General features: G+C 36.8%; 1 protein-coding gene across 2 annotated transcripts in view; it reads left to right on the top strand.

The window, feature by feature from the left end:
• The window catches only part of SMARCAD1 (SNF2 related chromatin remodeling ATPase with DExD box 1), an 83,320-nt gene that overhangs the window by 11,890 nt on the left and 45,613 nt on the right, over window positions 1-25,817 (top strand). For both annotated transcript variants that reach the window (XM_008992970.4, XM_002745583.7), the window contains exons 3-6: window positions 4,415-4,592; window positions 13,201-13,366; window positions 16,600-16,666; window positions 21,871-21,971. In XM_008992970.4, coding sequence (XP_008991218.1) covers window positions 4,415-4,592; window positions 13,201-13,366; window positions 16,600-16,666; window positions 21,871-21,971 — 512 coding nt within the window. The remainder of the gene's footprint in view (window positions 1-4,414; window positions 4,593-13,200; window positions 13,367-16,599; window positions 16,667-21,870; window positions 21,972-25,817) is intronic.

Raw genomic sequence — 25,817 nt, 5'->3', positions numbered from 1 at the left:
TACCATTTTGTTAGGTTTATGTGTACATGGAGATCTTCCCAAGAGAAATGAGAAGAACTGACCAAAGCAAGATGCTTTTATACTTTTTAAGACAACAATAAATTTGAGAAGAAATAATAGGACAAAGGGGATCTGGCAATGGGCAGCAAACTTCTGGGTGAGTCACTAGGAGACATACGTGGGGTGTAAAACTGGTGGAAGATAAGTGTTACTTTGTTAAGTATATTTAATCAAGTTGGTTGCAGCCCCCAATTTTCAGTCACTGGTGTTAAGGGCTATTTTCTTGCCCTGGTACAGGGAGGCTACCCCTCCCGGAGGAGCCTTCCTGACTTTTGCTGCATGCAAGAAAAGACGGGTCAGCTACCTGTTTCTGAAACTACAATTTCGCCAGTGTTATCAGCTCAGAATAATGAATGGTTTGGCATATTTTGGAATAACATGTCTTTCACACCTTCAATATACTATTTATGTTAATATGTGAAAAGTTTGGTTTTAAATACATAACTATTTAAACATTCAGTTTTAATTTTATTTTTTAGTTATGGTAAGTATCAGAGATAAAACTGACATAAGGAAAAGCTCATTGGGACTTTCAATTTTTAAGACTACATAGGGGTTCTGAGTTGGAGAAATGTTGTATCTTAGCTTCCCCTCACCCACCTACCCCCCACATTATACTATTTTCTCTGTTAATCACTTGCAAAGCAGGCTGTGAGGATGACACTTGGTTCAGTACAGTCTATATGTTTAATGTATATATTTTGAGAGTATAATATATCTGATAAAAGTGTTAAGTAATTGAGTACATGATGGGAAGTAAGCAAAATTTTATTTTATTTTTTCTGTATTTTTTTTTGTTCTGTTAACTAAGCATATTAAAGATTAATTTTAAAAATTGGGGCTGTATATGGTGGCTCACACCTATAATCCCAGCATTTCAGGAGGCCGAGGTGGGTGGATCACCTGATGTCAGGAGTTTGACACCAGCCTGGCCAACATGGTGAAACCCCATCTCTACAAAAAAATACAAAAATTAGCCAGGTGTGGTGGCGGGCACCTGTAATCCCAGCTACTAGGGAGGCCGAAGCAGGAGAATCGCTTGAACCCAGAAGGCAGAGGTTGCAGTGAGCTGAAATCGTGCCACTGCATACCACCCTGGGCAACAGAGCAAGGCTCTGACTCAAAAAAAGTAAGTAAAATAAAAATTAGTTTGTCTTCACCATGTATTTTGTACTATAGTCTGTATAAGGGAGAAAAACAAAGAAAAGGTGAATTAAAAAGTCACATTCACAAAGTTGTAGTTCTCCTAATCCTCACTAATAATTTTTAGACATCCCTACAGGCGAAAAGATTTTTCCTCATTTTTGATCTGCAGTCCAATGCACTACCTCTGAACTTTACTCCCTCCTGTATTCATTTTTTATAAAGAGGCCATCCACAGTGGCTCATGCCTGTAATCCCAGCACTTCGGAGGCCAAGGCGGGCAGATCACGAGGTCAGGAGTTTGAGACCACCCTGGCCAATATGATGAAACCCTGTCTTTACAAAACATACAAAAATTAGCCGGGCGTGGTGGTGTGTGCCTGTAGTCCCAACTTCTCCTGCTGAGGCAGTAGAATCACTTGAACCTGGGAGACAGGCTGTCTCCTGCTGAGGCAGGAGAATCACTTGAACCTGGGAGACAGGCTGCAGTGAGCCAGGATCGCACCACTGCACTCCAGCCTGGGAAACAGAGCAAGAGTCCATCTCATAAAAATAAATAAAAATAAATAGAGCTTTTAACGAAAATTGGACAATTCATTTTCTCAAAGCCTTTTTTTTTTTCCTGAGACAGAGATTTGCTCTTGTTACCCAGGCTGAAGTGCAATGGCACAAGTCCTGGCTCACTGCAACCTCTGCCTCCCAAGTTCAAGTAGTTCTCCTGTCTCATCCTCTCAAGTAGCTGGAACTACAGGCGTGTGCTGCCACGCCCAGCTAATTTTTTTTTTTGTTTTTTTTGTTTTGTTCTGTTTTGTTTTTCAGTGGAGACAAGGCTTTACCACATTGGCCAGGCTGATCTTAAATTCCTGACTTCAGGTAATTAACCTGCCTCAGCCTCCCAAAGTTCTGTGATTACAGGCGTCAGCCACCATGCCCTGGCCTCTCATAGCCTTTCTAAAGTGTCAGAAAGTAGGACTTTATTGTTGAAATGTTTGATTGACATGGTTAGCTTTAGGCCCCATTTTTGACACAGTAATGATCTAAATTTTGATTTTATATATTTTTAGGTTTGTGGTATATCAGGAACACTTTGTAAAATCAGAGTCTAAAGTATCTTTATATTTACTATATAGGTGTTTGGATTATTTTATTACTTTGTATATGATGATAATATGTAGGTTTCTTTATGTTTATGACAATTAATGTTGCTGTGGTTTATTCCAGTACAGAGTTGTTTGCTCAACTTGCATGCGGTGTTTATAAAATTGTTCTTTTGGAAAAAAGTATGATTCGCTTTTTACTGTTGTTTCTAGGACTGCATTGCAGGAAATAGAGAAATGTATGTGTTTTGGTGCTCTCCAGAGCATATAGTAGTTGTGTAGTACTTGGTTAATGTTAGAGGTTGAATATATCTTATCTGAAATTCTTGGGACCAGAGATGTTTCTCATTTTAGATTTTGGAATATTTTTGTATACATAATGAGATTGGGAATGGAACCCAGGTCTAAACACAATTCATCTGTATTTCACATGCACCAAGTTTGTGCATGAAACAAAGTTTTTACAACATTTTTGATCAAATGAGATTAGATGTGGAATTTTCCACCCTTGGAGTCATGTCAGTGCTCAAAAGCTTTCAGATTTTAGAACATTTTTTTATTTCAGGTTTTTGGATCAGGAGGTTCAGTCTGTATTTACAGATATGGCTCACGAGCTTCAATAATGATTGTTATAATTTAGTGTTATGATTTAATGGAGGTGGCTACGAGTTTTAGGGTATAACATTTAGACTTTTGGACTTGGATTTCAGATCTACTTTGTCCTATATGACTTGGGGCAAGTTGCTTTTTCTCTCAGGGTTTATTTCTCTCTTTCAGGAGGGATATGTGTCTCTCATGATTATTGCGAAGATTAAAGGTGTTTATTATATTTGAGGACTTACTGATAATGACCTGGAAGAGAATTCATGACAGCTATCTTTTTTTTTTCGCACCACCCTCTCACTATCTCCTCAACAGCTATCATTTTTAACCTTTAAAGATTCAACTGGTCATTGCTTTTTAAAATTAATTTCCTAGACCAGGCACTATGTTTACTTTAATATGACTCCCTTCAGTCTGATCCCTTCCTCCTAAAATATGTAAGGATAAGTGGTGGTTTTATTGGGAAAAGGGAATTATAATGTTGGAACTCACCCCCTTTGGAAAGGAGATACTGGTATAATACTTTATTGACCTGTTTTGAACAGACAGATCATACTGATCATATTAGTTTTCTAGAACTGCCATAACAAAATGCTACAGATTGGGTAACTTATGCACAGAAATTTATTTTTCTCAATTCTGGAGCTTAGAAGTCCAGATCAAATTAGCATGTATTTTCTGCTTAGGCCTCTTTCCTTGGCTTATAAGGTGATCTCCTCCCTGCCTTGTCTTCAAATGGCCTTTTCTTCTTTTGCATCCCTGGTGTGTTTCCCTTTTCTTATAAGGACATCAGTCTTGTTGGACTCAGAGCCCATCCTGTAGGCCTCATTTAACGTAATCATTTTGAGGGTCCTATTTCCAAATACAGTCACAAAGAATAGGACCCACCCACATAATCTCATGTAAGCCTTAATTACCTTTTTAAAGGCCTCATCTCCAAATACAATTATGTTTTGAGGTATTGGTGATTGAGACTTATGAATGATCAGGAGGAGTACACAGTTCAGCCCATATACCACATATACATAAGAGCTAACGTTTATGAGATGCTGGCTATGTGGCAGTTACTTAACTAAATGCTTTACATATGTAATCAGATTTTATATGCATATTAACTTCATGATTATTAGTATCTGTATTTTACAGAGGAGGAAATTAAGGCTTAAAGAAATTAATAAGACAAAGAGATGGGATTGGAATTTTGGGCTATGGTGTTCATGCTGTCTCAGGCAAGACCTAAGTGCTACAAAATAAAAGCACAATAGAAAAGGATTAGAATGTAAAACACAAACCTATGTTTATTTTGCAATATCCACTAAAGCCTTGCTAGTTAACAACCTGTGAACAAAATTTAACTCCAGCCCTGTTTTTTCTTTAAAAAGTGATGGGAATTTTTTGGGTTTACGTTGAAAACATGTATGAAATTTGAGATTTTAGCACATGATTGTAATTAACAACAGATGCCTTTTCCAGTTGCTCAAAATATTTTTCTCCTTTTTATTCTTTTGCAGAAGATTCTAGTGTTCCAGAAACTCCAGATAATGAAAGAAAAGCAAGTATATCATATTTCAAAAATCAAAGAGGAATACAGTATATTGATTTGTCTTCTGATAGTGACGATGTTGTTTCCCCAAATTGCTCCAATACAGTTCAAGAGAAAACGTTCAACAAAGATACAGTGATTATAGTGTAAGCTGATTAATAGATTCATTGTATTTGCATGTGTATAAGATTTTCAAGAAGAAAGCTATCTAATTTGAGATATTTTGGTGACTCCCCCCCCACCTTTTTTTTTTTTGTTTTTTTTTTTGCCCCTGCCCACTTTCTTGACCACATCTTGGTTATTTTCTCTAACTTATAAACACGGAGAGGTACAATGTGTATGTTTTATGGATAACAGTGATTTTTTTGGGTGAGGGGGGAAATAACAGTGATTTTGAGAGCAGATACTTAATTTCCTTATTATGGAAATTTAAAAGAGTTATTTAACTAGTACCTTTATTATTATTATTTTTTTATTTTTTATAGAGATAGGGTTTCGCCATGTTGGCCAGGTTGGTCTCGAACTCCTGACCTCAGGTGATCCACCCATCTTGACCTCTCAAAGTGCTGGGATTACAGGTGTCAGCTACCGCACCTGGCCTAACTAGTACCTTTAATTATTTATAACTGCTTTTTGATTTATTCTTCAGTCCACGAGTCAAGTCATTTTAATGCGTATTGGAAACACTCTGAGCTAGGCACTGTTTTATAATTAGGAATATAACGGTGAACAAACCATCCCCAACTTCCTTCTTGCCATCATATAGCTTATATTCTAGTCAGGTAGAAAAGGAATAAATAAAAGATGTAGTGTTTCAAAGGGTAAGTATTATGGACAAAGGGAAGAGGAGAAGGGAGTTAGGGTCAGGGATTTTCTTTCCCTTTTTTTTATAGGGTCTCGCTGTGTTGACCAGGCTGGTCTCAAACTCCTGGCCTCAAGCAATCCTGCCATCTTGGCCTCCCAAAGTACTGAGATCACAGGCATTAGACACCACACCTGGCTAGAGGGTCAGGGAATCATTTCTAAAGAGCATGCTCTGAAAAGCCTTAATTGAGAAAACTGTTAATTGATAAGACAGTGCTTGAACAAAGACCCTAAAGGAGGTGAGAAAGTGAACTGTGTAAATATAGGAGAAAGAATATCAGGCATTGGGACTATCATGTTCAGTGACTGTATTATGCCTGGTGTTTTTGAGGAAAGTGGGAGGAACATGATGGAGTGTGAAGGATCTGAAGTCATAGAGTAAAGGATGAGGTGGAGGAGGAGCTTCATCACATTAGTTCCATAGGCTGTTTGGTTTTTGTTCTGACCGATATGGGAATTCCTGGGAGAATACTGAACAGAGAGGTAAAATTATCTGAGTTAGATGTTTAAAAGGTCTTAATGACTGTAAGGGAGCAGCAGTAGTAGAAGCATAAATATTGTTGTAATAACCCTTCAAAAAGTGATGGAGACTTAGATGATGCAAGTGCCTGTAGGAGGGATAAGTAGTGGTTAGATTCTGGAATATACTTTGAAGGTGGAGCAAGAGAGGATTTGTTGCTGGATTGCATGTAAGTTGGAAGATAAAGGGGTCAAAGATCACCCTAAGATTTTTGGCCTGAGCAAACTGGAAGGATGGAGTTACTTGTTACTGAGATAAAGATGACTGTTTCTGGTGTGGGTTTGCAAATACCTTTTGGAGGAAAGTCAGCAACTCAGTCTTGAACATGCTATGATTGAGAAGACTCTTAGACATCTAAATGGAGATGTCAAATTGGTATAATTAGATTTGGAGCATTTGAGTTCTGGGGAGAGGTTACATACCTGAATTTGCAGTTGACAGAGTATTGGTTTGCTATTTAAAGCCATATGATTAGATGAAATCAATAAGTGCCACTAGTATTGTGTAACTGAAGAAGGGAAGTCCTCTTGGTTGAACTACTGAGGCTAGGGAAACTGGTTTTTAGGATCAGGGAGATGAGGAGAAACCTGTAGAAGGTTCTAAGAAGCAGCAGCCATTGAGGTAAAAGTCAAAAGGCTACCTGGTCTTCTAGAAGGTAAGTGAAGATAAAGTTTTGTAAGCAAGAACAAGAGATCAGGACTATATACTTCAGATAAGATGAGGACTTCATCTTAAAGTGAACTTTTCAGATGGAGCTATGATAAACATGCCTCATTCTGAAATTTACTCCAAGATAAAATATAGTGAATATCTTACATGGTTAATCCTGAGGAAAATTGATACATTTTGAAAAAATTGTAGAAAAGTTGCAAAAATATATTGCATTATCAACTCTCACAGTCTTTTCAGAAATACTTACCCATTGTTAGCGTTTTCCTACAATCAATCTCTTCCTAAATTACAATTATTACCGAACACTTTGCCCCCAATATTTTCACATTTATCTCCTAAGAACAAGGCCATTTCATTCATTTACATATTAACAGTAGTATTTCAAACTCAGAAATGCCAATTAACACTAGTACAATACTACTGTTATCTAATACACGGTTCATATTTCAGTTTTGCCAGTTATATCAGTAATATCCTTTAAAGCACTGCTAATCAAAATACTGGTTTATAAATAAGGAATATGCTTTAGAATGCAAAAAATCAGGGTACTGATTCCTTCAAGAATATCTTGCAATGAAAAACAGAAACAGCTAAACAAAGCAATGTGCTCAGTAACATAGTTGTTTACATTCTGTTGCAAGTTCCTTATTCTGTCATGGACAGACTAGACTTGGAGTTGGAGAATTAGGTGTCAGTCCCTGGACCATATTTTCAGTAGTACTTTGTAACATTTTTTTTTTACATTGGATTTAGTTTGTCATATCTCTTTAAGCTCATTTAATCTGAAACCATTTCTCAGTCTCTTTTTGTTTCTCATCATGCTGACTTTTGAAGATAATAGGCCAGATTTTTTTTTAGGATTTTTCTAAATTTGGGTTTAATGTTTCTTCATGGTTAAATTTAGGTTAAGTGTAAAGAATACTACATACTACTACATAAATGATCTTGTGTCTTCCTCGATCTGTCATATCACCCTGAGGCATGTGTACGGAGGCACATGATAACCATTTGTCCCATTATTGCTGAATTTTGACCACTCAATTAATGTGGCCCCTGCTAGGTTTTGTCTATCAAGTTACCATTTTTCCCTTTGTAACAATTAAATTATCTGTGGAGAGATACTTTGAGACTGGATAATAGTCCTGTTACCTAGCCAGTTTTCACTCAGTAGTTTTACTATCTGTTGATTTTTTTTTGCCTGATTAATTTATGATAATGATGATTGTAAAATGGTGGTATACTAACCAGTATTCTAGAAATTACACTTTTATTTGGTAGTCTGTAAAGAAATTTTCCCTGTTCTCTCCATTTATGCATTTATGTGGTACAATAAATAATGAAATTACAGATGTGTGCTTAGTGGTTTATAGTTCATTACTATTATTATTCATTTTGATTTACAAATTTCTCAGTTTTGGCATATGAGGGTCCCTTCAAACAGGCTGTTGTGTGTGTTTGAGGGATTTCTATCATTTTCCTTTCTGGCACAAGGTGTTCTAGACTTGTACTTCTTCTTCAAGCCTGAAATTAAAATTAGCTATTTCTCCAAGTAGCTCTGGTTCCTTTTAGTAGGAAATGATACTTGGAAGTCTGGAAGCTTGTTTTATGTTCTTCCTCTGCTGCTGGTGAGGTAGGAATTAATGTCATTGCCCTTTAAGCAGAAGGAGCTAGGAAATACAGCAGAAGGACCAAGAACATAGAGGGTTGGAAGAAAGGGAATTAGGGGGAGAGAGAAGGAAAAATGTGAAAACGTGGGGTTTTTTTAAATCATTTGTTCATAATGATACTGATAGTTCTAATCTATCACTGCAGGGCTTTTCTTTGCCTCTCATTCTGTGTTGTCTTCTGACAGTGAGAACCCTGGCTTCTACCAGTATCAGTATGTTTACTAATTTGCTCAGTCATCGGGTATGCATAAAATAGTTTTAGAATAGCTACAGCCATACTACTTGACCATTAAATCCACTAAATAGAGTCTAAGATTTGTTTGTAAGTTTTATTTTTGTCTTTAGATTGAGGGTATACAGTCACTGCATTTAGATTATTAATTAATTTAAATGTTTTGTTAGTCATTTGAAGTCCCATTAATCAGTTTGTATTCCTTTTAGGGTTTTTCTCTTGTTTCTTTCTTTTAAATTTTACTTTCAAATGTTTAAAATAATGAATAAGATTCCAAAAATAAAAACTCTACAAAAGATAGAAGAGTAACACTCCTTCACTCTCTTTCCTATCCCTTCTCCATTCAAACCTTAGAACTAACAGGTTTGTTTAGTTTCTTGTCATACTTTTCCTTTCATGTATTTTGTTTGTTTCTTACACAAAAGATAGCATATTACATGTGTGTATATTCATTTGTTCTGTTCACTTAGCATATATGTATATATCTCCTGGAAATCATATCAGTTCTAGAAATTTTTATTCTTTTTTACAACTCCATTGTACTACATTGTGTGAACGTTTGTTATTTCATTCATTCATTCCCAATATATCAGCATTTTGGTTGTCACGATTTCTTAACCTTAACATTATTGACATTTGGGGCCTGATGATTCTTTGTTGTGAAATGCTGCCCTGCACATTTAGGATGGTTACTTAAGTATTTCTGACCTCAACCCAACAGATACCAGTAGCATTTCCCTAGTCAAGACAATCAGAAATATCTCCAGACATTGCCAGATAACCTCTGGCAGCAAAACTACCCCCTCCCCCCAGCCTTGAGAACCTACCGATGTAGATATCAGTCAGAAACTATGGCGGTCATAAAATCTCCCAGGTAGCATTTATAGACAAGAAAGAACTGAAGACAGAATCTTAGATAGCTTCAGCAATTGAGGAAGGTGAACAAAAGAAATAGAGCCTGTTACAGAGATTCAGAAGGACAGGCTGAAAGGTGAAAGGAAAATCAGAAGTAATGTTGCAGAACCCATGATAGGAGGGTGGGACCAAATTTTTAAGGATATATTTTTGAACAATATACAGAACAATACAGGAAAACTTAGATAAGCAATTACAAGTTTTTATCCCATTCAGCAGTTTAGAATACATTATTGTCTTTAGAGCAGTTTCACTGAGTGGTGGTGCAGAAGATACAGAAAGAGTAAGTTTGAGAACTTCTTAAGAAAAGATGTAGAAAATCAATCTAATAAAATCTGTGAAATAGAGAAGAGTGTGCTTTTTTTTTTCTTTTCTTTCCCTGCTGTGTCCATAGTACCTGGAAACCCTGGCCCATGGAATAAGTTGAATTAATTAATTAATGCAATCTTGAGCACATTTCGGGCTGCGGAGGAAGAGCTTCTGAAGAGAGAAAAGATTCAGGAGAAGGATAGTAGGTAGACAAAGCAGTCTTATAGAGGTAGAAAGGGCTAGTATGCCTTGGCAGTGTGAGGGGACTTTGTCTTTAACAGGAAGGAACTTCTTTATCTGAGACGATAAAAGAGCAGTGGTCAACTCTTGTTCTTACAGAATTTTTTCTTTTGGGTTTAATGTTTCAAGCGTACCAGAAAATGAAATAGTGTATAATGAATACCTGTATACCTTCCACCTAGGTTTAATCGTTGTTTTTCTTATTTGTTCATTATGTCATCTATTATTATTTTTAGCTAAAGTGTTTTAAAGTAAATTACGGACATTGCAGCATTTCTGCCCTTAATAGCCAAGGGCAGAAATGCTGGAATGTCCGTAATTTACTTTAAAATACTTACCTGCCTTCTATCTGTGAACAATTCTCTAATATTTAATTTCCACCTTATGTTCAGATTCCATGTATTTTATAACTGATTTTTTAAACCGAGATCCAAATTACATTTGGATATTAGGCCTTAAGTGTCTCAATCTAGAATGGGCTACTCCCCTTTTTTACTTTTCTGAAGAGATCAAATCTTTTCTCAGAGAAAATAAGTTGTTGTGTTTTTTTTTCCTTTCTTTTATTTTGAGGCAGAGTCTTGTTCTATTGCCCAAGCTGGAGTGCAGTGATATAATCTTGGCTCACTGCAGCCTCTGCTTCCCGGGTTCAAGCGGGTCTAGTGTCTCAGCCTCCCTAGGAGCTGGGATTACAGGCACCCGCCACCATACCCAGCGAATTTTTTTTATATTTCATGGAGACAGGGTTTCACCATGTTGGCCAGTCTGGTCTTGAACTCCTGACCCCAGGTAATCCACCCAGTTCAGCCTCCCAAAGTGCTGGGATTACAGGCATAAGTCACCTCATCCAGCTGGTTTTTCTTTTTCTTCATGACATTATTTATTTTCTATCACTTGTATTTTCTGTAGTCTGGAAGATAAATCCAAGCCATGATGAGATTCATGGTCAGCATCAATATTTGTTACATCACAAAGCACAAGAATTTGTTTCATCATTGAGTCTGATCACTGGGTAAAGGTGACAGCCAGAAGAGTAAAGATCTTTGAAATAATTCCAGGGCAGGAATTATAAAAGGATTTTCAACCTGAGTGTTTTCATTTTCTCAGTCGGCTAAGAGGCAGAGCCAAGTAGGGAGCAGGAAGATAGGCATAATGAAAATTCAAAGTTGCGTACACCTGGAATGAGAACTCTAGGTATAATAATGCAAAGGAAATACATGTGATTGTCTTCAAATATTTGAAGGACAGGCCTAGTGATAAAGGAAGAGATGTATTTACCTCATCACTTTAGAGCAGTTTCTCAGAGCTGATCTCAGGAAGTCAACCTAGAAGATTTTGAAATGCATATTCTGGCAGGCGTGGTGGTTCACACCTGTTATCCCAGCACTTTGGAAGGCCGAGGCTGGCAGTTCGCTTGAGTCTAGGAGTTCAAGACAAGCCTGGGAAACATGGCGAACCCCTCTCTGTACAAAAAACACCAGAAAATTAGCCGGGTGTGGTGGCAAGCACCTGTGGTCCCAGCTACTCACGAGGCTGAGGTGGGAGGATCACTAGAGCCTGGGAGGCAAAGGTTCCTGTGAGCCAGGATTTTGCATATTCTAGATATGTGTCTAAGAGAGATTCAGAAACGGAATTAGCAGCATAGCCAGGTCTGAGTTTGCTGATGTTAAGAATATGCCTAAGTATAGTCCCACCTTGCTTTTATTGTCTCATCTTTATAACTTCTATTCATTTGTTACTGTTCTAGTTGATCTCTAGAATGCCTACGGTATTTGAAAACCAAAATTTCAAAATGAGATTTTTTTTAAATTTAGGAAATAAACGAGTAAAATTTGACTCAAAATGTCTTTTATAAAGGATAAACATATAAAGGTTAAATAGAACAAGAATAAAGTTAGTTGTTGAAGAATAAACCCTCATATGAAATAAATGTTCCTGTTTAGCTGAAGAAATGTTTTGTTCCTGGCGAGATTCTTTGTAGAGTCCAGCCCTACAGGGTTCTGTGAGCCCCTCCCCGCTGGTGGTGAGACAAGAAATTGTAGAAATAAAAGACACAAGACACAGAGCTAGAGAAAAGAGAGTTTGGGCCCAGGGTCCACTGCCAACCAAAGGGCAGAGTCCTGCAGTGGCCCCAGTGCCTGGAGCTCTAACTTTTAGAGTTGCAAATCTGGGGGAAGGGTAAGTAGGGTGTAGGTTGGGTGTGGCACTAGGGGCAGGGTAAAATAGGGAGTGACAGTCATAGGGTCATGTACATCACGTGTCATATAAGACTCAGGTAGCTGAGAGGAAGGAGCATAATGCGTCAGCACTTTTCTACTTGTTAAGAAAGAACAAAGACATTAAGATTTATATTATTCTGAGGTAAAAGAAAACAGGTGCAAAAGCGGAACATGAGCTTGACATGGAACATGACCACTGAAGCACAGCATCACATAGAGATAATTAAGCCCCTGGATGTCTGCGAGCCTACCTGACGGCATCAGGCCTACTGCAAGAGCCTGGGGAAGTAGAGTTTTCTCCCAGCTCCTCCGAGGAAAGAGACGTCTTAGCTATTTTGGACATCTCCTTTCCTAGCTGGCTGAACAGCAGGTGCTTTCCCAGTACTGCTGCTCAGCTGGGGCGCCCTCCAGCAGCCCTTATGCAGGAATGACAGAGAGCTTAAAGTGTCTTTATTAAAGGGTCATTTATTTCACAATGTCTCCCCAAATTCACACTCTGACCTGAGAGGCATTAGTAAAAGAATTAAGATCACCTGTGAATAAGATCATATATGAATAATAACTACTACGGTTATATTTCTAGGTACTTTCTTCTTCGTTACTTATATGGAAATAGGCTGAGGCTTCTGGCTCCTGCCTCGGCACTTAGGGGATCTGCCCCCTACAATTCTTACATTGAATGGGCCCATTCTGATTTTAACACTTAGATTTTGATCACACCTAGGTAGGCCTGAAAATTGCTTTATCTTTGTATCAGTGTAATTTTTCAGGAGCCACATAATGTCTAATATGGAGAGTATTGGTGAAAGTTGAATAAAGAGGAAGTGGACATGCAATAAGTGTGTATGAATCCTAACACAATAAATGCTAGCAAGTTCCCTTTTTTTTCCATCCCAGCTCAGGGTTGAGATTTTTTTTCAGTGTATGCTGATGTTGGTAATGTAGATTTTTCACATAACGACACTGAAATGGAAATAAAAGTTCTCTTACTTTCAGACAAGTATAGATTGCATTTACTATTGAAAAGAACTGCAGATGTGTTGTACTATACACAGACAGTATAATGAAATATTAGTAATACATTAAAAATGTTTTTTCCTCTTCTGAAAATATTTTTAGTTCTGAGCCATCTGAAGATGAAGAGTCCCAAGGCCTTCCTACCACAGCACGTAGAAATGATATTTCAGAATTGGAAGACCTTTCAGAATTGGAAGATCTTAAAGATGCTAAACTTCAGACTTTGAAGGAACTTTTTCCACAAAGAAGTGACAGTGATTTACTTAAGGTTATATTCTTTTATAGTAATTGGTTATTGTAGCTGTAATGATAAAATCTTTCCTGCATCCAGTGCTATACTTAGTAGTGAGTGGATAGTCATTTTTCTAAAGATATCTTATGTTTGAAGATATTAACTATTAAATCTAAAGGAATTAAATGCCAGAAATTTGTGTATTTAGAGTCTTTACTTATTAATAGCAAGGTTATTCATTTGTAAATAATGGAATAATTAAAGCCTTAATAGCGAATGTAGGTTGTTTTCTTGTGTTTGAGTGTTTCTAAAATGCATAACCTCCCTATTTCCATAGAAATACTCAGAAATGTCAGGAACCACCCCACAAAACTGTGACAAGGGTTTGCAGTGGCATTTAGTGTGCTGGAGGCAGCAATGCTAAACACCCTACAGTACCACGGGCAGTCCTACATAACTAAGGATGCTTAGTCCTCACGTAGCACTCTTGCTGAGAAATACTACAGAAACAAAATAAATGGGTATGGTTGAACTGTAAAAGTTTGATGTATAGGTACCTCTAATTATAAGAGTAAATAAAAATTGACTAAGTTTTAAATAATGAATAAATTTCTGAATATTAATACATAGTCTGCCCCTAGCTCTCCCACTTATTAGTTAAATGATCTTAGGAGAATCATTTAATTGCAGGTCCTTTGTGTTTTCAACTTTGTATCTACCGTTGCTGCTGTCACTACCAGTTCTCCCCACAGTGTGAGACTTAGGAGTTACCGTATCTGTGTGAACTAGACAGGTAACTTTGAAGTGGTAGACACTAGTATACTGTGGAGTACATGCACTTTTTAAGCGGCGTAACTGCTGTCTAGCTCCAGCAGGATGTGACCATCAGTGGGCTATCAGTGATAGCCCGTTTTTACTAGATACTCACATTTTTCAAATAAAGCCGTAAGACTGGATTTTTATTGAGGGTTGGTCACCACTTTAACAGCTATATTCCTGTGTCTCAAGATCACCCATTTAAAGTGTACAATTTAGTGGTTTTTACTATATTTACAAAATCATGCAATTGTCACTATAATCTCAGAACAGTCAGTCATACCAAAAGAAACCTTATATCCATTAGCAGTCACTCTCCAATTTTGTCCCTCTCCCAGCCCCAGGCAACCACCAATCTACCTTTTTATTTGGCCTATTATGGACATTTCATATAAATGAGATCAGATTTGTGATATTTTGTGACTGGCAGAGATTCGTCCTTGTTGCAGCATGTACTTTGTTTCTCTTAATGCTAACTAATTTAAAGAAAGACAAAAATAAATATACTGTTCAAGTCAAACAAATACGTCTGTGAACCATAGGTGGTTCTGTGCCTGTCAGTTTGAACTCTTAAGTATAGATTACATTATTTTTATTCTATGTTACTTTTGACATGAATCCACTGATTTTTTTTCCCTGCAAAAATCATTTTGATACCTTCTTACTATTAGCGAAATGAAACTTTCGGGATATCTTGAGTCTAAATTTTCTTAACATAGTGTTACTTGTCTGCTAATGTGTGTGTTTTTATTTTTTTTATGGAAACAGAAATGTAGATGCAAGGGCTGAAGTGTTTTAAAGCAGTAATAAGGAAAGAGCTTCCAATAGAATAAACATGGAGTATTAAAGTATTCCACAGAAAGGGCCGAATCTCAGTTTAAGAATACTTTCACTGATTGCCCATTTTTAATGTAGTTTAAAGGGGTTTTTTCTTACAAAAATATCTTTCTCTAATTGTGTAATTTTATTGGAAAAATAGGATTAGTATGCATAATTTCCCCGAATGTTTAAAAGTTTAAAGGGGTTGTTTCTTACAAAAATATCTTTCTCTAATTGTGTAATTTTATTGGAAAAATAGGATTAGTATGCATAATTTCCCCGAATGTTTAATTGGTATCTGAAATTGTGGAATTTAGTGTATCACACACTCCAAAGCAGAGCACTCTCTTGAAGGTAATCTGTATTTCAAGTGATCTCCTTCATTTCAAGAGATTTAAAGGTAATATTTATAAATTACTCAACAAAAGGTGTTAGACCTATATAAATGAATTGAAGAGGCTGTGAAATAATTCTAGGCTCAATAAGAATATGTTTTGGCTACGCCGGGCGCGGTGGCTCAAGCCTGTAATCCCAGCCCTTTGGGAGGCCGAGGCGGGTGGATCACAAGGTCAACAATTCAAGACCATCCTGGTCAACATGGTGAAACCCCGTCTCTACTAAAAATACAAAAAATTAGCTGGGCATGGTGGCACGTGCCTGTAATTTCAGCTACTCAGGAGGCTGAGGCAGGAGAATTGCCTGAACCCAGGAGGCGGAGGTTGCGGTGAGCCGAGATGGCGTCATTGCACTCCAGCCTGGGTAACAACAGCGAAACTCCGTCTCAAAAAAAAAAAAAGAAAGAAAGAAAATGCTTTGGCTATTTTGAAAATGAAGAGGTGCCAATAGGAATATCTGAGCATACAAGATTAGGAAGAATTAGTGTGGAAGAGAAAGAGGGCACTCTCATTTGATTTGAGGCTACTTGATTTAATACAAAAAGTAGTTTATTTAAAAGTAAGATCTTTTTAAAACAAGTAACTCATTTGAAGTATAGGAAGCTATACCAGGAGAAAAAAAGGGGATTTTAGTTTCTTCTGAAATCTAAAATTACTGAACAGTATAAAAACAGTATATTGGAATGATGTTATACAAGTAGTATGTGCATATGTTCTTTAAAAAATTCAAGCAATTCAGAAAGAGTAAAAATTAAGAGCTCTTATCCCATTTGTCTTGAGCAGTATTAGATTTTTTGAGATTAGAATTGTGCTTTTACTCCTAGAAATTAAAAAAAGGAACGTAAATAGATGTCCATCAGTCTCCTCTTTCCCTTTTCTCTCTCTGTCTGGCACACATGTGCACATGCACAGAGTACCTGGACATGTTAAGTAGGAAGTTTTGTGTAAAAATTTGTAATTAAAATAGCAAAAACCTGAAATATACTGTATCTATGTGATTAATTTTCCTTTATAATAAGGATGAGTCGATCTAATAAATTTTAAAATATGCTTAAAGTTTAGACTTTTCACATAAAATAGATTTTCTGAAAATTTATCATAGGACTTAGTGAACTTAAATTGTGACATTCATACTTTCCTACTGTGTATATATTTAATACATTCATTCTTAAATATTTCAGTAACTGAAATAATTCTTAAGTGCTGATTTAAAACATTAATCTTTTCTCATTCTGTTAGTTGATTGAATCAACAAGCACTATGGATGGAGCAATTGCTGCTGCCTTGCTGATGTTTGGTGATGCAGGTATGCCTGAATTAATTTTAAGCCATGTTGATTTATTGTTACATCATAACAGTACTTTCTCATTAATATTGCTCCACAGTTTACCAAATACCTTTGTGAATTCTTATAAGAAACTATGAGGTATTAATAGTTTGTTTTTTTTAAGATAAAGAAATTAAAGTTTAATGTTAAGTAACTTACCTGAGGCCATGCAATTATTTGGGAACCAAATTTCTAAGTTTTTTGGGTTTTTTCTCTAAAAAAGGGAAGAAGCTTCTCACTGATAATTTTGCTGCTTTTCTACAAATCTCATAACAGTGAAGTTGTATAGGATATATTTTTTTCTTTTTAAATTTAATTTCTAATTGCATTGTGGTTTTATTATAGGTTTACAAATCTTAGTAAGTAGGAAATAGTGTCTTGTGGAAAGTCATAGCTGGTAATCAGCATTCCTTCATTTAGTAAATATTGTTTTCAGTTTTAGGGGCTTGGGATACAAAAGTAAATGCTTTTGAATGAGCTTGCAACATACAAGCATGTCCAATGTTTTAATAAATGCTGTCTTAATTTTTTTTTAACTTGGCGTATACCAAAAAAAGTAAAAATCATCTGACTGTACTACTAAAAACGTATTTAAAGTAAGTAGTAAAAGCAAACCCACACTTCATTAACCACCTTAAATTATAACTATGTTTTATATAATTCTCAACTTTTTTCCTGCTTATATGCAGGAATACAACACAAATACATTTTTTTTCTTTTTTTTTTTGGTTTTTGAGGCGGAGTTTCGCTTTTGTTACCCAGACTGGAGTGCAATGGCACCATCTTGGCTCACCGCAACCTCCGCCTCCCGGGTTCAGGCAATTCTCCTGCCTCAGCCTCCTGAGTAGCTGGGATTACAGGCACGTACCACCATGCCCAGCTAATTTTTTTGTATTTTTAGTAGAGACAGGGTTTCACCATGTGGACCAGGATGGTCTCGGTCTCTTGACCTCGTGATCTGCCCTCCTCGGCCTCCCAAAGGGCTGGGATTATAGGCGTGAGCCACCGCGCCTGGCCACAGATACGTTAGGTTACAAAATGTAAATATATTGGTTTGCATCTTTTTTTTTTTTGAGATGGAGTTTCACTCTTGTTGCCTAGGCTGGAGTGCCATGGTAGGATCTCAGCTCACTGCAACCTCTGTCTCCTAGATTCACTTGATTCTCCTGCCTCAGCCTCCCAAGTAGCTGGGATTACAGGCATGCAATACCACACCTGGCTAATTTTGTATTTTTAGTAGAGATGGAGTTTCTCCATGTTGGTCAGGCTGGTCTCGAACTCATGACCTCAGGTGATCCACCTGCATCAGTCCTGGGATTACAGGTGTGAGCCACCAGGCCTGGCCTCATTTGCATCTTTTAAAAATCGTTTAATAATTTGTCATGAATAGCTTCACATTCCTCTGTGACTACCCACAAGATTAGTTTATTAACTGTTTCCCTATTAATTAGCACTTATGTTTTTATTATTTCATTATAGTGCTAACGTAAATGACCTTATACATAAATACAACAAAGATTTATGTTACTTATGTAGGCTACATTTCAAACTAGGATGCTAAAGCAAAGTGTATGCACATTTTAAATTTTATTATCTACTTCCATCTCCTTTTGTTAAAGATTTTGCCAGTTTATACTTTTATCAACAGTATTTTTGTGAGTGCTCATTTTTCTCAGTGTATTCTTTCTACTTTTAATTTTTTTGAGGTTTAAAGTGTGTACAAAATAGAAAACAATATGTGTTCCCATGGATCCATCATTCTTCTTCCAACAATTATCCACTTCGTTTTTCTTAAACTAAAGGGATTGTGTTGGAGTAGTTTCTACATAAGATTTTATTTTGTTCATATGAAATATTTAAATCTCTAGTTTCCTCCAGTTTGAGCAAGCAGACAGTATTGTGTTGGTGCTACCTACCTTTATGCTTTTATCAACAGTATGTTTGTGAATGGTCATTTCTGTAAGTGGATTCTTTCTACTTTTAATTTTTTTGAGTTTTAAAATATGTAGAAAAATAGAAAACAACATGTGTTCCCACGGAGCCGTCCATTATTCTTCTTCAACAATTATCCACCTCATTTTTCTTCCACTAAGTGGATTATATTGGAGTAGATTCTACATTAAGATTTTATTTTATCCATATGAAATATTTTAAATACTGAATTTCCTCCTGTTTGAGCAAGGAGACAACATTTTGTGGGTGCTACCTACACAGTTTATCAAGATTCTTTTTTGTCTTCTACTTATTATTAATAGCTGTGTGACCTTCAGCAGTGGTGCTCCTTAGCAGTAAAATAGTATAATAGTGCCAAACTCAAAGGTTGTTGTGAAGAACTGATAAAGTTAATGTATATTTTTTATTATGGTGCCTGGTACATAGTGAGTACATACTAAATGTTAGCAGCTATTTGTTTAAGGATCATCTGATGATAAGAAAAATGTGGCAGGAGAATGTTAGCTATGTCTTCCTCATTAGTGCTTCCCTAGCACTTATTTTGTAAGCTTCTGAGCTAGGATTGTGCCACTGCACTCCAGCCTGGGTGACACAGCAAGACCCTATCTTTTGGGAAAAAAAAAGCTCCTGAAAATTGATAGGCTCAGTGAACATTTATTGAGCTGCAGAATAGCTTGGGAAGTTTTGCAGCTTCCCAATACATTCTTGCTCTCACATTATCTCATTGTCCATAAACATTCTATTAAAAATAGGTTGTGGAATTAGATACTACTGTGGAATTTATTCTCTTGGAATTTGTACTCTTTTTTTCTCTTGTGCAATTCATCTTATTTAACAAATATTTTTTATGCTTCTTTTATTAGGTAGCACAGGCTGTGCCTTAGGTACTGAGGTTGATGAAACAAAGTGGATGCAACCTCTGCCCTCAAAGAGTTTACAATCCTCATTAAATATATTTAACTTCAGCTGAATTTTTTCTTCTTCTTCTTGCATGGTACCTCAGATTATTTCATTTTTTAAAAAAGTTAAATGGCAAATTACAAGGAAACAAAAAATCAGCATTTTCTTTTTTTTTTTTTTTGAGATGGAGTTTCGCTCCTGTTTACCCAGGCTGGAGTGCAACGGCACAATCTTGGCTCACCGCAACCTCCGCCTCCTGGGTTCAGGCAATTCTCCTGCCTCAGCCTCCTTAGTAGCTGGGATTACAGGCATGTGCCACTATGCCCAGCTAATTTTTTGTATTTTTAGTAGGACGGGGTTTCACCATGTTGACCAGGATGGTCTCGATCTCTTGACCTCGTAATCCACCTGCCTCGGCCTCCCAAAGTGCTGGGATTACAGGCATGAGCCACCGCGCCCAGCCCTTTTTTTTTTGTTTTTGTTTGTTTGTTTGTTTGTTTGTTTTGAGAAGCATTTTCTTGTTTTTTGATTGAAATTCCATGCTGCATCATGGAATGGACAGAACAGTCTTATCAGACATCTTTATTTTTAGTGTAGTGTACTTTGAGGTAGCGTATAGAATGACAGCTTTGTCTAACCTTGAAGATAAGGTTTATCTTCAGTATACTATGTCATTAAGACAGAAACTATTTTCAGCATATTAGGACAGTTTTCAACAGGACCTTTTTAAATACCTGTACGTGATCTTTAACAGATCCACAAATTGTGACATTTCACATTTTTTTAACTACAAATTGCTGTCTTATAGACAGTATCAGCCTGCATATTAAACAGTATTCCTCTTAATGTTTTTGTTTATGCATGTGTATGTTCCTTTTGAAATGCTGATCCTTTTGAAAGGTTTTGTGTGTGAATATGAAATTACAGAAACAAACATATATCCAAAGTTTTTACTCAGCTTCAGAAGGTAAGAGTACGAATTTATTGATGTTGTCAGGAGTCTCTTTAGCTGTTCTGTTTTGTGTCTCAGTGAGACTGATGACAGTCTCACTCTGTCATCCAGGCTGGAATGCGGTGGTGCAGTCTCAGCTCACTACAACCTCTGTCTCCCAGGCTCAAGTGATTCTCCCACCTTAGCCTTCCAAGTAGCTGGGACTACCGGCATGTACCACCATGCCCAGCTAATTGTTGTAGTTTTCGTAGAGATGGGGTTTTGCCATATTGCCAAGACTGGTCTTGAAGTCCTAAGCCCCAGCAATCTGCCCACCTCAGCCTCCCAACGTGTTGGTGCTGGGATTACAGGAATGAGCTCTGCACCTGGCTTCTTTTCTGTTCTTTTTAGGAAAGAATTCAGCATGTCTAGATGATGTGGCAAAATTATCTGGTTTGAAGCTTTTTTTTTAGACTTAAAATATTACATTTAGAATATTTTGGTTAGTATTTGTACAGACATGAATATTGTGCTTTGAAATGTTAATAACATTCCATTTTATTTTGTAATAGCCATGTTAATGAAATTTTTAAGCTGACTTATTTATTTCAGTTGCATAGTTAGGGCTCCGATAAATTAATGCTGAAATCTTAAACCTTTGTAATCTTAACAGGTGCTTATATTGCACAGCAATATGTCTGACAAATTTGTTTCTGAAAGCAAAAGTATTTTAAGAAATAAATGTATACAAAATGTATACAATTGTACATAAGTAGCTTATGTAGCTCAAGTTTGTTTTCTTCCCATCACGGTATGCAGGTTTCAAGTTACTACTGTACTCTTATATTCTCTTGCTTTTACATTAAGAGCATTTGTTGCTGAAACCCTCTGTATCTCCATCCTCCTCATTTGTAAAATAAAAATGTTACCTACTTTGTAGGTTCCTTTGTGTAAAGTAAATGAAACAATAGTTTATAAAAGACCTTGTGCAAAGCCTCGTACATAGTAGACATAGAAATTATTGGTGTCTGTGATGATATTCAGATAATTTACACTTGGTGGGGGTCAATTTTATTTCACTGCTCAACACTCAGCCACTGGGAAGAACCCCTCCCTCATAATGTTGCTCTGTAGAATTACTCAGGAATTTAGAGATGTATATTTTTAGATTAAATAACATAATGGTTTATGAATATAGTATTATAATGATTTCTACTTCTGAAAGACTACAAAGAATGTTTCCTTTTTTTCAGTTCAGTCATGTCGAACAGCAAACACTGGGCCTGATATCAAGAGAACTGTCTAGTATTCATTATAATACATTTTTGCCTTTGTTTTACATTAAATTGATTTTTGCTATTGCTGTGCAAAGTTTGAGTATGCTGCTCTGCTTTAAAAGGTGGTGGGCCCAGGAAAAGAAAATTATCTTCTTCTTCAGAGCCATATGAGGAAGATGAATTTAATGATGATCAATCTATAAAAAAGACAAGACTGGATCATGTAAGTTTATATTTGAATTACAGTATCAAAATTGGCTGCTTAAGGATGGAATATGTTGAGTTTGTGGATATTAGACTTGAAAATCCACCTAAATGAATTCCTCTCTTTCACAACTAAGGGAATTTTTGTCTACATCTAATTTGTGACTGTTTTTGCTTTTTAATTTATCTAGTATGAAGCCTGCTTAAACACAGGCTATTTTGTGTCTGTGGATATCAGACCTGAAAATTTGTCTAAATCAATCATTCTTTTCTTTCGCCAGAAAGCAAGAAAATTTATGCTTGCGTATATTCTGAGACTGTCTTTGCTTTCTTTTAAATTTATCCAGTATTAATTGCTTATCTCTGCCCTCTTTGTTAAATTGTGTTCTCTGAACTGTGTGCATGTTCATCTTCAAATTTCCCTTTTTTTTATATGGACAACAGTCAGAATAGGTCCCACTCTAATGACCTCATTTTAACTTGAGTATTGCACTAATAACCCTGTCTCTACTAAGGTCACATTCTGAGGTACTGGCCATTAGGACTTCAACATTTGAATTTGGAGGGGACATAATTAACTTACAACAGTGATGTTTCCAGAAGCAGTTGAATAGGGAAGGCAAATTTATAGAGTAGATTATCTATTATGTATCTTTCATGATGAATCATGAAAGCATGAAAGTGTAATCATCTTGCCACCAGACAGTTGAGTTAATCTCCCAAGAAATGGTACTATAATGGAGACTCATCGTTGGCCTCTGTTCCTTCCAGGTTGAGCGCTGACTATACCAATAGTCAGATTAATCTTGGTGAAGAAAGTCTTATCTTGTTGATCTGCGAGCACAGACTCAAACCTAGTTGCCAGGGCCATTTGTAAATGGGCCTATTGAGCAAGGATTCAAGCGGCTATGGACTTAACTGGTGTTCACAAAATGGATAATCTTGTATACCTGATGCTTAAAAATTGTCTCTGCAGTGTGTGCACCCTTGGCTAAACATTCACATGAACACCATTATCCTTGTATTCTATTCTCAGGATAACTTTTTATTTTGTTTTGTTTTGTTTTGAGAAAGAGTCTTACTCTTGGGCAGGCTGGAGTACAGTGGTGTGATCTTGGCTCACTGCAACCTCCATCTCTCAGGTTCAAGCAATTCTCGTGCCTCAGCCTCTGAAGTAGCTGGGATTACACGTGTGCACCACCACACCCAGCTTTTTTTTTTTTTCCTTTTCTTTTTTTTTGTAGAGACAGGCATGTTGGCCAGGCTGGTCTTGAACTCCTGACCCCAAATGAACCACCCACCTCAGCATCCCAAAGTGCTGAGATTGCGTGAGCCACCACGTCTGGCCATTAGAATAATTTCTATTTTGAGATGTTCAACAATATGCCTCTTTTCCAGACCTCCTGGTCTTTCAGTCTTGTTCTCCTTAGTCTCTGTCCATGATATATTGCTGATCTCTACCTCTGGCCATCTCTTTGTACACAAAATGGACAAGATCTACTGCCCAAAGTTTTACATAGGGCTACTTTCTGAGATGGGTTTATATTATAACAGTTGTTCACTTGACTAGTTCTAACAATTATGCAAATCCTTTGTAAAGCCAAGCCAGTTTAGGCTGGGTGCAGTAGCTTACACCTATAATCCCAGCACCTTGGGAGGTTGAGGCAGGAGGATTGCTTGAGCCCAGGAGTTCAAGACCAGCCTAAGCAACATAGTAGGACTCCCGTCTCTGCAAAAAAAAAAAAAAAAAATTTTTTTTTTTTTTTTCAAATTAGCTGGTCATGCTTACATGCAGCTGTAATCTCAACTACTCAGGTGGTTGAGAAGGGAGGATTACTTGAGGCCAGAAGATCAAGGCTGCAATGAGCCATAATTATGTCACACTTCTGCCTGGGTGACACAGTGAGACCTGTCTCAAATGAAGTTTAAGGATTTCTTTCCTCTTTGTCAGGTCAGACAGAATTTTGTTGTTGTTGTTTTCGAGACAGAGTCTCACCCTGTTTCCCAGGCATTATCTAGGCTCACTGCAACCTCTGCCTCCCAGGTTCAAGCGATTCTCCTGCCTCAGCTTCCCAAGTAGCTAGGATTACAGGTGTGCACCACCACACCCAGCTAATTTTTGTGTTTTTGGTAGAAACAGTTTCACCATGTTAGCCAGGCTGGTCTCAAACTCCTGACTCCAAGTGATCCACCCACCTCAGCCTCCCAAAGTGCTTGGATTACAAGCGTGAGCCACTGTGCCCAGGCTATCAGGTCAAAAGCATTCTGCTTTTATCAGGATTTATTATCTAGTCAATAACTTTCACAAAAATAAATCAGTTCCATTTTTAAAATGTGAATTCATTTCAATGTCAATACATTAGAGAACAATTTGAGCATAATCCAAAATTTGCATGTGTTTTTCTGCAGTTTTGTCCATGAGAAATAATAGGTGATCATACAAAGTTGTTTCCAACAGAACCAAGCCACGTAGGAATACATAAAACACACACACACTTCCAGTATCTACTGGCTGCCTCTTTTTACCATGTATATTATCCTATTAGGTGGCAATGTGCTATTCTTCAACATTTGTGATCTTTTCTATTTGAAAAAAGCACTCATTCAATATCCCAAACCTGTCTAAGCATTCTGGTTCAAAAATGCTACGCAGTGCATGCAGAGGGAATGTTTTAAGTATTAAGGAGAAGCTCGAAACAAGAAAACATTTGGAAAGAAATAAGAATGTACAGTATCCCAAGCAACAGATATCTTTGACGGTCCACATTATGGACCGTCAAAGATAATGCCACAAAAATAAAAGTGTATGTATGGCTGGACCAGGTTCAAGTGCTGCAAAGTCAATAAGAACAAGGCATAAAGAGATAGAGGAAAAGGACAGATTGTCAAATACTTGGATTCAAGATCAAAGGTTGAAATACTAAGGAACAGTCTTTCTCATATAGATCTTTGTCATTGTATACACAGACCTAGAATGGAAATCACTGTACCCTGCATGAGTGGCTCCTTTTAGTGCTGGTAGTGGTTGCTTTAATGATTTCAAACAGTGCTGCAGTTTCATTAGTGTAGATAAGAGAGCTGCAAAAGAATTTTTCAGCAGTGATACAGAAGTAAATTGAAGAAAGAAGCTGTGCATGTATTAAACTCTTGGTTTTGATTAAACAAATATCTATTATGAATGCATGCCTTGAATAACCCAAATATGAAAAGCAGAAAATTGCTCTAGGATTCAAGACTCTTAAAGTTAATATAACTGTAATATTTGGCATCAGTGCCAAATGGAGATGTGAAACTGAAGCCAATAATATCACTCACCAAACTGTGAACCTTTTAAAAGAAATTGTTAAAGTCGGCCTTTGAGGTTCATGTCAGGTATAGAAAAAATGTATGGATGACTGCCCACATTTGCATTTATATTTTTACTTAGTCCTTTCCTGTTAAAGAGGATGAATGTTCCAAAACATTAAAAAAAAAATTAAAAAATTCTTACAGTATATCAAGTTTACTCTCTACAAAAGCAGAATTCAATCTATGTCATATTCTTCCTTTTGCCTCCAAAAACCACCTCTCTGATAATAGCCCCTTTTTAAAGGTGTGATAGCAATGATTATAGCTTATTAAAGTGAATATTTAAGATGTTAATGATGTTATCTAAGGCAGGGATCCAGAAGAGGTTATAGAATGTTGGAAGAGGTTTAACATTGCAATGTCATTGTTGAAGCCTGGAGTAATATAACAAGAATGTTTGTGTTATGTGTGGCTGAAAATTGTCTTTGACTTGATTCTCTATTTTGAAGAATTTGATTCTTCAGAGAAATTTTAATAGTTTAAAACAAGCTATGTTAATCTGAGAAAACAGTTTGGA

Source organism: Callithrix jacchus, chromosome 3 (assembly GCF_049354715.1).
Source record: "Callithrix jacchus isolate 240 chromosome 3, calJac240_pri, whole genome shotgun sequence".
NCBI lineage: Eukaryota > Metazoa > Chordata > Mammalia > Primates > Cebidae > Callithrix > Callithrix jacchus.
Note: the sequence above shows the minus strand (reverse complement) of the source record. Positions and strands in the feature narration are given on the sequence as shown.